Consider the following 16,418-nt stretch of genomic DNA (forward strand, 5'->3'; position numbering starts at 1 on the left):
AAGTGAAGTTTTTTTTAGGATTGAAGGCGATTACAGAGAGGTGTGGCTCTCCCAAAAACCTCTCCCTCTCTCTCTAACCAGAGGAAATAAAGATCAGCTCAGATATTTTCTCCTCCTATCACGCCACGCACCCCCACAATGTGGAAGAAGTAAAAGGACAATTGAGGACAGCCGACCCAAGGCAGCGCCCCCACCAATTGGGGGGTAAATTCATCCAAATTGGCACAAAATGGCTAGCGAAAATTGCCCTAAAATTGCTGCTTATTATAGACGAGGAGGAAAGCTACATAATGGTGTGCCCAATATACCGTAGATCCGAACCGCGGATATAGTAGGATTTATCCATCCAGAGAAAATGGATATAAAAAATGTTGGAACGACCAATTTATCGGAAGTAGTAGTGGAGGCCGAAATGTTTGCGGAAGCTGCTGCTAGCTAGTGCAATTAGTTCGACCATGAAGGTCCATGAACATGGTGAATAAATTCCGAAGCCACGACAGATTGACGTGGAGAGAGTTTTTTTTTTGAAGAGAAGTTCATCGATCCCATTAATTGCAAATATTACAAGATAGCTTCAAGACATAATGCTAAGGTGTATGTTATTGAGATATAAAAAGGGCAAATAGAAAAAAATGTAAAAGTCATGAGGTAGGACGTATGTGATAAATATTATTAGAGATCTATTCCATTTAGCATAATGTGATAGTTGAAAGGTAATCGTATGTCTGTATGGTTAAAAGTATATATGTAACTCCAAAATATCCATCATGTAGTGGATATAAAAATTCTCTAAAGATCTCTGCATTTATGTGAATCTGATTTCTCGTAAGGCAGTTTCAAATACTTCTTTTGAACTGTGGATAGAAAGGAACCTAAACTTAGGACACTTGAACGTTTAAGGTTGTCCAGCAGAAGATAGAGTTTTTAATTCACATGATAGATTTTGCATTTTAGAATGAGCTATGGTGATCTTATTGGTTACTCAAGAAAATTCAAAAGGTATGAGTTTTATTATTTAACCATAGTATGACAATTATAGAAATCGATCATTTAGATTTTTTTAGAATGGTGAAATCAGTGGAAGTGATAAGTCAAGGAATGTGGTCGCTTAAAAGTTAGGCTATAAGTTTCTTTACTCGTAACTTAGAATGATGTTGTTGTTCTTATAGTTGATAAACAACATAATGATATGGAACAACAAAGTAAGTAGCCAATCACTCCATAATGAGATTGACACCAATGAAGAAATTGTAGAATAATCACAAAAATATAGCATTAAGAATATCTCAAAGGAAAAAGAGATTTACTATTTGAATGATTATTTGATTTATCTACAAGAATGTGTTATGGTCCGATTTCATTTTCACGAGCCGCATAAAGTGATGATTTTACTAAATGGATTGATGCCATGAATGATAAGTTGAACTATTGAAACATAATGAAGTTTGAAATTTCGTTGGATTGCCATAAGGATACAAGAAAGCATGTTGTAAGTGGGTCTTCAAGACTACTTTTGACTTAGAGGGCAATATAGAACGATATAAAGTCAAACTTATGGCCAAGAGTTACACTCAGAAAGTAGACATAATTTTATGGAGCCCTAGCCTTCTCTCTTGTATTCGAGAAGAAATCGCTGAAAATTTATTGTAGCGTTGATAGATAACTCTTTATGTTTGGGAGTTATGTTTGGGCGTGAAAATAACCTTTTGAATGAAAGCGTCGATGATGGAGTCTATATGAATCAACCTAAGGTTTCTCAATTTAAGTAAAGGAGCGCTTTGATACAAATCTAGGAAGTCAATTTATAGATGTAAACAAGCTCCATGCATTGGTTATTTATATTTACTAATACCATTGGTTTCTTTGGAATTAAGAAAGAAAAATATTATTAACTGGTGTATATATCCAAAGATCAAGCCTATCAAAAAAAATATATCCAAAGATCAGTGGGAGTAAGTTTATATATATTTTTTGATATGTATGTTGAATGTTGTAGTGATATTTATTGTTTGCACTTGAAAGTTTTTTCTAATGAACTTTTAAACTAAAGGTTATATGCTCACATTAAGGAAGTCTAGCGATCTTGAGTTTATTAGCTGCTCAGATTCAGATTTGTGTTTGGAGTTTTGATAGTAGAAAATCTACTTTTGATTAGTTGTTCCTATTATGTGAAGGAGAAACAAAAGTTTTAACCTAGCTATCATTACTTCATCCCTTATGTTGGTTGAATTATGGCATGCTTTGAGGCCATAGTTCATTAATAGCAGTTGGGAAACTTATCTTAGGATTTGGGGTTGTTGACACCATTACCAAGTCGCTAAGAGTTTATGATTCTGTAACTATTTTCTTTTCTAAGAAAATTTCAGAAACAAGAGTGTCACTAAAGGTATAAACACACAACTTATGATTGCAGATCCACTTATGAAGGGGTTAATGCATGGACGTTTAAGAAATATGTTAATTGAATGAGTCTAGCATACCCCATAACAATTGTATTTTATGTTTTATGGGCTGCATTACGTTGATGATATTATTCGACACTTTGAGAGATCTTAATTACGTGTTTATGATAATTTCCTATAATGTATAGTACATACATGTATGTATGTGAATGATTAATGATTACAGGAATAGTCTTTGACAAAAGACATTATCGTTAGACCTTATGAAATCGCTTCTCACTTAAAGGCTATGTTAAATAGTTTGCTAATGATTGTGGTACATGGAAGGGACTACGTCATCATGATGTAGAACCGCCATGACTCGCACTAGCGAGTTGTTTAATAATAGTATAATGATTGTGACCAAGTTAAGAAGAAATTGATATGGATTTATGGTGCGCCTTATGTTTACCTTGTTAAACACTACTTAAGTTATTATATGCGCCAAGTGGGAGAATATTGTAAGACTAAATTTCTGATTTGGTCTTGTGGTGGCCCACATGTATTATATATGGCACATATGAATTATGGGTTTAATGAGATTCTCCATGTCTTCTGCCAAAGATTTATTCTTTTGGTCAAATAGAGAAGTTGTTTCCTAAATACGTTATACTTTGATGGGAAGTTAGTATCAATGTTTAATAAGGAAACTGGTCCTCTCTCTGCCTATAAAAGAGTGTCTAGGGTTCCATCAATTTAACGTAATATACTAAACAGCTAGAATGAAAGGCAAGTGAGAGAAACCCGTCTTCCACCGAGGGCTTAATACTCTAGTAAATTATGGTCGCTACAATCACTTACCGGATCGCTCAAGTTCCGCATAAATGGATCTGGGTACGCCATTTTTTATTCTATGTTTTTCCGCATAATGATTGTATATGTGATGATCATGATAGTCCTAGATCCTAGCATAAACGTAGGGTGTTAATTATCTATTTACTGTGCCGGTGGCTCAAAGGATCAATGGACTCGGATTTACGACAGAGGCTATTCCTCTTGTGAAAGAGCATTTCAATGCATCAATCTCTATAGTCCAAGAACAAAATTCCACATTATACGTTGGGTCTCTAGATACTGATTATATAGGGGTTTTCAAGAAAGAGCCATGAATGAAGCAAGCGGTGTGTGAAATGTTAAGCAACTCCGAGTACTAAATAAAAGTTGCTATCGAAAAACAATTAATGAAGCTATGAAAATAAGGGACACGAAATTGTTGTCTCAATCTATGGATTTTCCTTTGTGGTGCAGTTAGTATTTGGTAAACTTTGTTGCATTATGGAGTTGAAAAAATTGGTGCAATATATGCTTGAGGAAGTAATGCATATAAACAGTGGCGGCTCCAGGATTTTATAGCAGGGTGTTCAAAAATTACCTTGGCTCTAATAGCTTTATTAGCAAATATACACCTCCACCAAAGCTCACATTTTAGTACAAATAGTGCGATCAAAATTCATATAGAATACTTGTAATTTTATAATTGTCCTCCATAACTTTTCATATTTTGAGCCAAATACAAGTAAACCAGGGCATTGATCCACTAATATCATTTGGAGAGAATTTTTTGTTAATAAATTCACAGTCCTACATATTTAATTGGAGATATGCTCTCTTATTTTGTCCCTTATCATTATGATGGTATTACAAAAATTGTAGTCTTGCATCCAATTGATGATTGTCAACTGAACAGGTTTTCGTATAAAAGAATTTTGGGTGTTGCTACGAACAAAAGTTTTCTTAAAAAAATCCATTTGCAATTCCATTAACTAAAACCAAAACTCGATAGTTAATGTTTTGGGTGTTCAAAGTATGTTACGCTCTCGATTTTAAACATAAATAAAATAATTTTACTTAAATAAAATCCTCATAACAATATACATCTAACTCAAAAGAGTTTACCATTTTCTGTTCATCAAATTACAGTCCGAACTCTAAGAGTTTCAAAATATTACATCCCTGGCACAATGGCCCCAAAAGCATAAATACTTGATAAGTAGAGTTAAGAGTTTACAATAATCCTCCAGAAAAGAAGTATAATTAAAGTTACAAATACATCTTCTCAAAGAGATTTACAAAAAGAGAAAAAATTCTTTCCACCTTAGGTGAAAATCATGGGGTTTCCACCACACATTACGGCCCCTTCCGTGTATTTTTTTCAGTAATCTGAACTGTTCATCTTGTAGGACCCGCATAGTAGTACATTCACACAAAAAATCATATTTATTGGATATCGATAGGTATATTAAAAATTAAATCTTAGTTTATAAAATAGACGGATATGGATAGTTTAACTTTAAACTTATCTACCGTCGATTTTTTAAACCAAAATTCAATTTTTTATATGCCTATCCATGTCCTGTTTTTTATTGAAGATGTATTACTTTGTGAGCTCTACAAAATGAATGGTTCAGATTTTTATAATATACGCATGGTGGGGCCCACAATTGATGGTTGTGGAAATCCCAAGTTTTTTACCTAAGGTGGATGGAATTTACACTCTTATAAAAAAATGCCTAAGTAACTCTTCCAATCTAACTTTCAAAAGGTTTTCTAATCTCCATGTTACTGTCCCTGATTAGTACCTGAAAATAATGAAGAGTTGAACTACACTAACCTAGTAGAAATTCTACACTAATGTTATATGCTCATGAGATGATTGGATGATCAAGCAATAGCGGAAACTAAATGGAACAACCATGACATATGAAACAAGCAAAACCATACGAATCCCAATCCCAATGTCTCACAATTCTATCATGTTTTCACCTTAATAATCATTTAATCAACATCGTATCACAATTCCCTTATCGTTCTGTGTTATGAGCAAAAGCACCTGCCGAGTCAATTAAGGGATCCTGATACCCTTTGTCAGGCACCTCACCCGTTGGTAGGTCTTAAATAGATCACGAGCATTTGCTCCTCCCGGGCCAATTAAGGGATCCCGATATCCCCTATCATGCACTCACCCGTCGTTGGGTCCTAAATGTGTTCTGGTTTTGGATTAAGTGTGCATGGATCTCATTTCATCATTAATCATCAAGACTCAATCTTTCATGTCAAACACGTATCAAAAGTATATATATAGGATCTCAGTTTCAATAGGAAAGGAAAGACAATCCAATTTCAATTTATAAACAATTATCACACTGCACATGTTTCATTCGTCTTTTAACTCGTTATCATTCAGTACATCATACCACTAACTATTACATAACGTACTTCTCTTTTGTAAGCAATGACAGATAAACAATCCGGTATATATACGAAGCATGGCATTGGTATTTATACGACTTGAAACAATAATGACAAAAAGAGAGATATGACATGAGTTTACTCCATAAGCACCAAGTCGTCTGAACCTCATTCAATATAAGTCTAAAGTCAACGGATGTTCAAAGGAATCATAGAGATGCATTACAATGTCAAGAAGTGGTTTAGAGGTGTTGAAAAAGTATTAGGAGTGATCGGGAGTTGTTTGGAGCAACCAAAGGTCAAGAGCACAAGACAAAGAAAAGCTCTCAAGAAAGTTCATTTAGTTCGGGAACTAAGAAAAAGAAGTTCCGGAACTGATCGCTTCCGAAAGTCCAAAAATGTAGTTCTGGAAGAAAACGAACAGAACCAGTTAGTTCGGAAAATCCAAAAATGTTGTTTCGGAACTAAATGACAAATGTTGGGTGATTTTTCATGTTTTGCCTGATTCAATCAAGGCTCGAAACAAACACTCAAACACAACTAATAGGTACCAAATCAATCAAGTAAAAAATATATAAAGAGAGTGAGAAATCCCTACCTCAAGCCTTGAGAGAAAGGATCCAAGCTTCAAGCAAACCCTAGAATCCCAAACTCGATTTCAACCAAGAACACTCCTCTTCGAGCTTGAGCGAGCAAGACTCGAGGTCTAGGACACGCGGGTACGAGGAATTTTGTGGAGGATCTTCGTGGGTTTTGAGTTTGAAGGTGAGATTTTGGGAGATAGTGTGAGAGAGATGAGAGAGGCGTCACTACAAGAAAAATGGAAATTGGTGACGAAAAATAATTTCGTCACTAAATGAGTATATATGGCGACGAAAAAATAAATTCGTCACTGTTTTGACAACTTCCATGACAAAAAAATTTCATCACCAATTATACTTGTTTAGCGATGAAAAAAATATTTTCGTCACCAAAGGTATCCATTTGGCGACGAAATATATTTTTCGGCGACTGAAAGCTTAAAAAAGGTGACGAAATTATTTTTCGTCACCAAAGATTATCATTTGGCGACAAAATATATATTTCGTCGCCAAATGAAAGCAATTTAGTAACGAAATATTTATTTCGTCACAAAATGCTTAACTTTGGTAACAAAAAATAATTTCGTCGCCATTTTAACTCTTTTAGCCACGAAAAATATATTTCGTCTTCAAATAGGTAACTTTCGTGATAAAATTTATGAATTGCGCTTTGTCACTAAATGTATTTCGGACATAACTCTTCACTAAAAACTCCAATTGAGATAATTCAAATTGGGTTTGAACAATAACTCAATTGCCTACAACTTTCATGTTTATCAAAATTGCTAATTTTAATGTTTAAAGGTTCAAAATTACATTCGAAATATATTTTCATGTTAAATATATGTGTTACATATTAGATATTTCAACTAGTTACTGAAAATTGTGTGTGGTGCAGTTGGTAGAAACTTGTGCAATAAACTCAAGTGACTCGGGTTCGAAACCCAGCAGGAGCAAGAAAAAAGGATTTTTTTCCTCCTATGAAAAAATCTTTTGCAACGAAAAATGTCGTCACCGATGTGACCCATTAGTGACGAATTTTTTCATCGCCAAAAGGAATAATTGATGACAAAAAATTTCGTCATCAAAAAGCACAATAAGTGAGGAAAAAAATTTCGTCACCAATTATTCACTTTTTGGTGACAAAAAAAATAGATTTCGTCATCAGGTAGGAATCCTCGACAACTTTTAATCGACAAATTTTTTTTCATCACCTATATTATTTGTGATGAAAAACATGCAATTTGTGATGATTTTCATTCGTCGCCCAATTGAATTTTTCTTGTAGTGCGTTGGGGGGGGGGGGGTGTTGTGTGTATATCCCACAGACTCTCCTATTTTTATACACATACATAACATATACCACACTTACACCCCTCCACTTATGAAATACATCATTAAGTCCTAATTTCTCCATCTTTTTACACATTAACCCCAAGGCATTTACTCAACATTATTCATGTTAAAATGCATAATTCCACATTAAGATTAGCAAATAAAGAAATTTAAATTACGGGTCCTAATAAAATGTTTAAAAAAAAGTTAGGATGTTCAACTGCAAACCCCTTCCACGGGTGTGCAACCGCCTCTGCATATAAACGAGCTAAACAAGGCAAGTAGTCGATCGATTGCTCAAACTTGGCTTGAAAACAGAGCTTCATTAATGTATTCAAGCTTAGCTATTTATTGAGCTAGGCAAGTCAATCTCAAATGACTTTTAATCAAGTCGATCATGGCCCGATCTTGAGTAGTTTGACTTTTTTAAACATTATGAGCCGAGTAAGCTGAGTAGTATCCTGTTCGAACTTGATTTGAAAGTTTAACGAGTTGATAGGATAGTTCGTTTAATTTGAACTACTAAACACTTATTAGACACGTGGCAAAATTTGATTGGCCATTATTTGACGTGTCTAATTTTGATGCTTGTGACATGTGGCAGTCTAGAATTGGGTTAAATATTTGAAGGCCTACACCCATCGAGAAAACTAACAAAGACCAACAAAAATTAGATTTAGCTTTGAAATCAAATTTAGGAAGGAAAAAAGAACAACACTAAAACAAGGGGCACGATTTATTTCCAACCAAAAGATTTTCCTCCCATAAGCTGGAAAAAAATCGTGAATTATTGACCAATGTCAAATAGTTGTCCTAGGGATGATCAACAAAGGCAATGACAATAATGATTGGGAGGCTTGTGATTGAATTCCTTGCAATGGCCTTCCTTGAAGCAATTGCTATTTTTGCAAAGCGTATCGCAAGTTTGATCGTCTTGAGTTCGTGGTACGCAACTCCCAATGTGGTTATCGTAACAACAGTTGACCCTGTTGCTGTCCTCATCATCACCCATCACTTCCTTATAATAACCTGCTTAATTATTAGTAGACACATCGATGAAGTTGACTCGTCGGGAAGCATGGTGCGGGTGAATGAGCACGTTGGCTCTCAATGGAGTTCTTGTCAAGGAGCATGGTGCCAGTGACTAGGCATGTTGGCTCTCAATTGAGATGACTCTGAATCGATTGAGTGGGTGCAGAATAAACCCAATTCGCGAAATATGGTTGAGAGTATTAGATCTGAATCAATGGGGAGTTTGGATGCAGAGAGGGATTAAGGCCAAATGTACGGTTCACACATGAGGGGAAGATTTGTTAGAATATGTGTGAACGTTGTGTCCCACATCTGATAAATAGAAAAAGAGTTGGACTTTAATATATAATTGGATGACTCACCACTTATAATGCTTAGCCTTTTAACTGGATATGAGTCATTTAATGTATATTGGGCACAAGTGATGTGGTGGACTGTTTGTCGTTACTCCTATACAAATTGGGTCTTGAGCACGCAGCGATGGGTCGATTTATTGGGTAACCTCCCAACATGGATGATATTGTTCGTGGCGGAAAGGGCTAAAGAAGTGGTGGTTTGATAGAAGGCAGGCATCGAAATGGTGGCTGCAAAAGATGGCAACGCCAGCCAACTAGTTGAGAATGGGCGGTTGTGGGAACAAAATGGGTGAGTTAACGAATTGGTGAGTAAAATCTGAAATTGAGTTTATTCAGTGGGTGGTCAAGTTCAAGTTTCTTTTTTTTTCTTTTTTTTCCCGTAAAATAAATCTTACTAATCATTGAAACATATTACAATGATTAAAAGAATCCAAAGAAAATGGCATCACAATCAAGGAAAAACTGGCCCCACAACAAAGTTGACACCCCTGCCCTCCTCGACAATCATTTGCCTCTAAAAAAACCCCCACAAAAGGTTGGAGAGAAACCAACCTAGGAAAACACAAAATAGAAAAACAGAGTACATTGTACACAGAAACGCCCGTCCTAAGCTTTCGAAACTCAGATCTTGACTTGTCTAATTCCATCTAAATTTCCCCTGAAATCTTCAACTGAGTTTTCTCTTGATGTTGAACTTTGATTTCATCCAAAGAGTCACTAATTAATCTCTGATTTTTGAGGAGTTGCATTGTTGAAGATGAGATCTTTTCTAGCTATCAAAATTGACCACAGCCCATCATAGAGAGTTGCTTCCCAAATTGGGAAATCTATTAATTAGTAAACCATAAGATCACCAAAGATTGGATATCAGAAGGATAAATCAGAGATATACCCCAACATTCAAAGATAATCGATCAGATACTTCTTGTAAAGGGGCAGTGTAAAAACAAACAAGGAGTCTGTTGTCTCGAGTTCTGCATTTCGAAAAGCACATAAGCCTTGTCCCAAATTGCTTTGAGCTTCCATACCACTTGAAATCAGTGCTGATTTTGTAGCAATCATTTGTTTGGTAGCTTGCCTTACGAAAAATTCAATTTTGGGACGAAAAAGATTTTTCCAAATTGAGTGTAAAAGGGGATTTTGATTATGTTAAGAGTCATCGCATATTTCATAAACAGATCTTTGTTCGCAGTTGTTGATCGCCCATTGGGGCGTGTGAAGAGGGGTGGCAGAAGGAGGATTGCTCTATGATTGTTGAGTTCGTAGGAATTCTAGTCAAGGTTGAAATTATTTAGAGGTGCCTTGAATTCTGGAGTTATGGCAGGATAAGTAATGTAAGTTGGTTGAGTTTTTTAATCGGTGTTTGTTGCAGATTAGGTATCCTATCTTGATATTGTAACCTCCCTCAAGAGTCCAAGATATTGCTGGCTCTTTGTAACTTTCATAGTGTGGCCTTGTCATTCCTCGTCCGTGGAGTATATTCTTTCTTTGTGCTTGAGCAAAACTACGTAAATATTCATATTCTTGTGTGTTTTGTTTTCTTGTTTGTCCTAATATTTTTGTATTGTCATAACAAAGTAGATTTCTGAGTTTGATATTGATATCCATTTTTAATTTTCCAATGAGTTCTAGGAAAATAGATGTTCGAATACAATCTTGAATAGAAATGTTTCCAGAGCGGTCCGATGCAAGTCGCTCTGTACAATGCACATGATTAGATCCACACACACACACACACGTCTCTCTGACTACAACACATTTAGGTGCCAAGCACTCTCTGCCAATTCAAACACATTCAGGTGCCAAGCATTTTCATTTTTCGATTACCTTGGTTGAGACCGGCTAAAAAGAATTCATCGCCAAATGCAAAAAAAAAAAAAAAAAAAGGTGGTAAAAAAAAAAAAAACTGGAGAGAAAGCGAAAAGAAAAGCTAGCCTGTAGACATGCCGCATAACTTGTGAATCGGGCCTTCCATTATGGCCCATATGCTCTATTAATCAAACCAGAGAGAGAGAGAGAGACGGTACTGCTCGATCGGTTTTAATGGTTCAATTGGATTTCAAGTTTTCAACTTGTCATGTGCATGCGTGTAGTTTTAGCTATGGATCATATATATGAAATCCAAAACAAAAATAATATTCACACAACAATCCAAACACAACCTCTCACATATATGTGAGCTCTCTGCACATTACTATGTGTGGGTCTCACATATATGCTAGAGATTGTGTGAGCTGTTGTCTTTGAATTGTTACGTGAGTAGCATTATCCGAAAAAGTAATCATAAAATAATGAAACTCAACCCACGCCCATAACTCTCTTGTCCTTTACCAAAACAAACCTTTCTCTCTCTGTTGTCAAGAAAATTGGCAAGATAGCATGCATGCTCTTGGTCAAAGAGATGGCATCATCTATATGAATATTTCGCATAAAATACAAATCGAGTTCATATAATTATGTTTTGAAGCGGGATACGCGCGCGTACTGTGCCTATATATAGTGTCAAGGTCCTTTGGCATAATTCTCATTCGAAAACCCAATGGCAAATCTAAATATTGTTTTCATGTTTTTCTGCTCTCTTCTTCTTGTGGTGTTTGTTTCTGGTAATTCGTACCCATTCTTTAGTAAGATTCAATTGCCACCAGGAGTCACGGGTCCCGAGTCAGCCGCCTTCGACGCAGCTGGAGGAGGACCCTATGTTAGCGTCACTGACGGTAGGGTCCTCAAGTGGGATAGCAAACTCAATGTTTTTGTAGAATTCGCCTACACTGCACCAAATAGGTAACGCCAAATTAAGGAGGAATGGTTATGTTAGGAATGGAAAACAAGGCAAGAAAGAGCATGTTAAATAACCTCATTTTGCTAGTTTTTAAATCGATCTTCATCTCATGCAGGGAAGGAATTTTAGGTCAAACACGAAACCATAAATATGGATGGGCTCTCGAGATTTTCCTTAGATAGTATAATAGTACACCTGCATAATGTTTTGTGTAGATGTATATGACGTTTTGTATATATATAATCCATACAATATGTAAAAAATCCAAAACATCTGTGGATAGAAAGGCATTCAATTTGTTTAAAAATCCATAATAACAAGATACAAAAAAGTTGTTCTACTAACATACAAACATGATGAATTCAAATTTATGTTATAAATTTATGTGTGAATGGTATTTATTAAATGTTATATACAAAAGTTATGAGTTCACGACTGACGTCATTACTTTCATTCAAACTGCGTGTGTATACAATTTACTCCCTGTGTGACTTTGGAAAGAAGTAACTAACAAGAGAGGTCTAGGAAAGGAATCTTGGAATTAGAGAAATCCAATAATATCCAACTTATTTCTTGCATCAAGGATAAAAGAGGAAAAAATAAGAGAGAACAGGACGACGCAAAGATCTATGTGAATGAGAAACTATGTTGAAGGGTGCAAATTTGGGGCATGGTTATTAGAAACCTACAATACGGGATATGTATCTTACATTTTTTATGGTCTCTTTCGAAAAACTATATATATCCTGTCCCATATCTTTTTTGTATAAAAATTTTATGATACATTTGTGTGTCATGATTCAAAACATATCCTACAATAAGTAGTAAAAAAAAGGTTAGACCTTATTTTAAAAAGCGGAACCTCAAATGCATTCCAAAATGTTTGATCAAATTATGACAACATTCAAACTATTTTTTTTTTTTTGATCGGCAAAAAAAATTTCCAATTCATTAAGAGTATGAAAACCTGTAACAATACAATAGGAGTAGAGATGCATTGAGCTCCTTCTTCTCGCGAAATCTAAACCTATCTTTTCACCTCTCGATTTTCATAAAAAAAACTTGTTAGCAAGACACCAACATTCAAACTATTTGAAGAAAACTCAAACTCAATCCATTTTGTTCATAATTTTTTGAATTTTTTTGCACTAAATTAAAGAACTGATCGATATCTTTTTAATTCAGAGTGAAGAAACTCGAAAAATCATGTACAAAATCACTTTTTTTAATTTCAAAATTGCACGTCTTTTTATAGAAAACTATCATTTTGGGGCAAAGGGAGTATAAGAAAACAAACATGTTTCGATGATGTTTTGCATTAATTAGAGAAGGCACACACACAAATACATACATATATATATACACACACACACACCCCACAGTTCTCCGAAGGGATCCATTACGGCCTTACCATGCTTACCTCCCATTTTCCAATCGAATTGCAACGATCCGAGCTGCTCAATGTGTTCAGAACGTGATTTTAAAGGTACCCATGCGAAATTGCTAAAAAAATGATCAGGAAGAGCTTAATCCGAGCAGTTTTTCATAAAAATACTATAAATGCATTTTTATGCAGAACTGTTCAGATCAAGTCTTTCCTGATCATTTTTTAGGTGATTTTTCGCGGGTACCCGTAAAATCACATTCTGAACACATTGAGCGGCTCGGATTATCGCAATTCAATTGAAAAATGAGAGGTCCATACAATTTAGCCGCAAGGGATCCCTTAGGAGAACCTGACTGATATATATTCTCTTCTAAGCCTCAAAATGATGGAAAAACTTAGAATTTTTCATCTTAAAAACTTCTATTTCAAACGTGTAGTAGACTTTTTGTTTTTAACTAGTTATAACTATTTTTGGTGGTATATCAACTTTGGTTAACCTATCTTATGATATATCCTGATACGATTTATAAAATTAAAAAAAGGTGAAATTACACGGACACCCCCTCATCTATTCGGTTTAGACACGGACACCCTCTAACCTTTAAAAACGCCCATACACACCACCTCATCTTCTACCGTTACCCAAGGAGCACCCTTCCGTTTGAGTACCGTTTGTTGCAAGGCCCATGTCAATACTTTTGCCAAATTTTAGACAAAAATGTCCTTTAATGGCAACATATACCCAGTTGCCTTGAGCGATTAGCTACAAAGGCGATACATATCCCAAATATTTGATAACACTGATTTGAAGTGATTAGCTACAAAGGCGTTGGGTAAACACTAGACAGGGTCGTGCGTTAAGCGCTTTCGTTTAACATTTTGGGTTCTAACAGCTATTTGTTGATATCAGGAACAAGCAATTAATTGTGCGATGGAACAACTGATCCAAATATGGGGCCTATATGTGGGAGACCGTTGGGTCTAAGCTTCTACTATGCAACGGGGTTTCTTTACATTGTTGATGCTTACTTTGGGTTCCTAGTGGTAGGCCCTCAAGGAGGCCTTGCACTTCAACTTGCCACTAGTGCAGAAGGTGTGCCTTTCAAGTTCACCGATGGCGTAGATGTCGACCAGCAATCTGGACTCGTTTTTTTCACCCATGCTAGCGAAACCTTCAACTTGTGGTACGTAGCTTATACGCGTTCTGTAATCATTTTCTTCTCCTTCTTCTTTTCTAACAGCATGCATGTCTGGTAGCCCAGTGCCCAGTGGTATCATTTACTCCCGTATATAGTTGACTGCTCCCGTGTATTTGACTAGGGTGCAGATCTCATTGACTAGACATTGCCCTCTTAACTCTTCGACTCCTCCTTCTACATGAATTCAATCGGCATAAGATTATTGTCTCTATAGCCTATATAACTTCAAGACTCTGTTTGTTTAACCGTACGTACGTAAAATATTTTCGTCAACTATATTTTGCCACTTTTACTTGTCTATTTGGACGTAATTAGTTGTGCAAACTCCACCGAATATCGATCGTCTCCTTCCAAGGCCACCGTTGACCCCTAGACAGATGGACTTTGATTCAATTCGACTCATTTGTGCCACCAATCATATACTAAATCTCACCCTTCAAATAAAATCTGTGCAAAATTCCATTGCAGAAGAGAAGGGCTATGTTTGGTTTTGGGTTTTTGATCAGTTTTTTGGGACAATGAGTAAAAAGAGATAAGTAGAGAAATGAGACTAATAATTTGACAGAAAATTTATTAGTTAGGGACCGTGTGCAGAGGAAGTGGTTCGTTTTAGAGACCTAATGCAAACAAAAGTCTAAATCTTTTTTGGGAGATGCTGAGCTAGGGACATAAAATTTGACCAAAAATATGCCATGGGCTTGTCAAGTTCATTTGCTTTTGTAAGGTGGATATGCTCAAAAACATGTTTAAGTTTTTGTTCGTTGGAGTTGAGTGCATTTGGATTGTATTGGAGATTTCCCGAATGTACGTTTTGGTTTTATTGGGGGTTTTTTGGGTGTCTTTAGTTGGCAACTTGTCATCGACTATTTCTATTTTTAGTTTTTCTTCCATGGTTGTCATAAAAATTGAAAGGTTAAGGAGTAGGTTGAGATTTTGGTAGTAGCAGCATTAAGAGTTTTCATGTTCTCCCTCTGAAACACTGTCATGCATTCGTTTTCCTATTACACTGATTTCATATATTGATCTTCTATGATTAATGAGATTTCCTTTATGGCCAATAAAGAAAAACATACAAATTAACGTACAGACGTGTATACGCGCAGGAATGCAACACAACCGGGTTTTAAACCTGACTCAACTGGAAGGTTGCTAAAATATGACCCAGTGACTAAACAAGTTATCGTGTTGCTAAGAGGGCTAGCAGGGGCAGGTGGCCCGGCTGTGAGCTTCGATAGCTCTTTCGTCCTGGTTTCAGAGTACGTCAGTAAGAGAATTCAAAAGTTTTGGCTCACAGGGGTTAAAGCTAACACCGCTGAGATTCTAATTAACCTTCCTGGAAATCCGAGTAAAATTAAGAGGAGTGATACGGAAGGAGAATATTGGGTAGCACTGAATGTAATTAGTCAACAGCCGATATTATTTACTGCGCCACAGGGTCTGAGGATTAATGGACTCGGAATGTTGCTAGAGACTCTTCCTCTTGTTACAGGGTATTTCAATGCATCTATCGCTGTAGTGCAAGAACATAATTCTGCATTATACATCGGCTCTCGCGATACTGATTTCGTCGGGGTGTTCAAGAAAGGGCCATGAATTATCGATGCTAGCGGTGTGTGAGATGTTAAATTAACGACTACAAGTACTAAATAAAAGTTGCTCTGAAAGAACTATATGGAGCTACCAAAATAAGGGATATGAAATTGTTGTCTCAATCTATCTATTTTCCTTTGTAATGCTGTTAGTATTTGATAAACTTTGTTGCATTAAGGAGTTGAAAAAAGGGAAAATGACGGTCAATGATGTGTTTTGATAATTAATATCCGCCAATGACATTTTCAGCATTAACAAATATTTTCAGCATATCCTTGGCGGGTATTAATTATCAAAACATGTCCTGAGCCGTCATTTTCCCTTGAAAAAATCGATGCAATGCTTGAGGGAGTCAGGCATATGAACAAGTCGAATGAGGCGAGTAATTTATGAAACTTAACGAGTTTCATAAATATGTACAAGCTTGGCTAAGTATTTTATGAGGCAAGTCGATCTCAAATGAGTTTTAATCGAGTTGATCATGATCCAATCTCGAGTAGTAGCCTGAGCAAGCCGAGTAGTACCTCAT

At 36.0% G+C, this 16,418-nt stretch overlaps 1 protein-coding gene across 1 annotated transcript; it reads left to right on the forward strand.

The window, feature by feature from the left end:
- Positions 1-11,473: 11,473 nt before the first annotated feature.
- Positions 11,474-15,985, forward strand: LOC131317125 (protein STRICTOSIDINE SYNTHASE-LIKE 12-like). Its single transcript, XM_058346695.1, has 3 exons — positions 11,474-11,715; positions 14,027-14,284; positions 15,403-15,985. The coding sequence occupies exons 1-3, from the start codon at positions 11,474-11,476 to the stop codon at positions 15,890-15,892; spliced, it is 990 nt and encodes a 329-aa protein (XP_058202678.1). The 3' UTR covers positions 15,893-15,985.
- The last annotated feature ends 433 nt before the right edge of the window (positions 15,986-16,418 follow it).

This window comes from Rhododendron vialii, chromosome 2a, assembly GCF_030253575.1.
Source record: "Rhododendron vialii isolate Sample 1 chromosome 2a, ASM3025357v1".
Taxonomy (NCBI): Eukaryota; Viridiplantae; Streptophyta; class Magnoliopsida; order Ericales; family Ericaceae; genus Rhododendron; species Rhododendron vialii.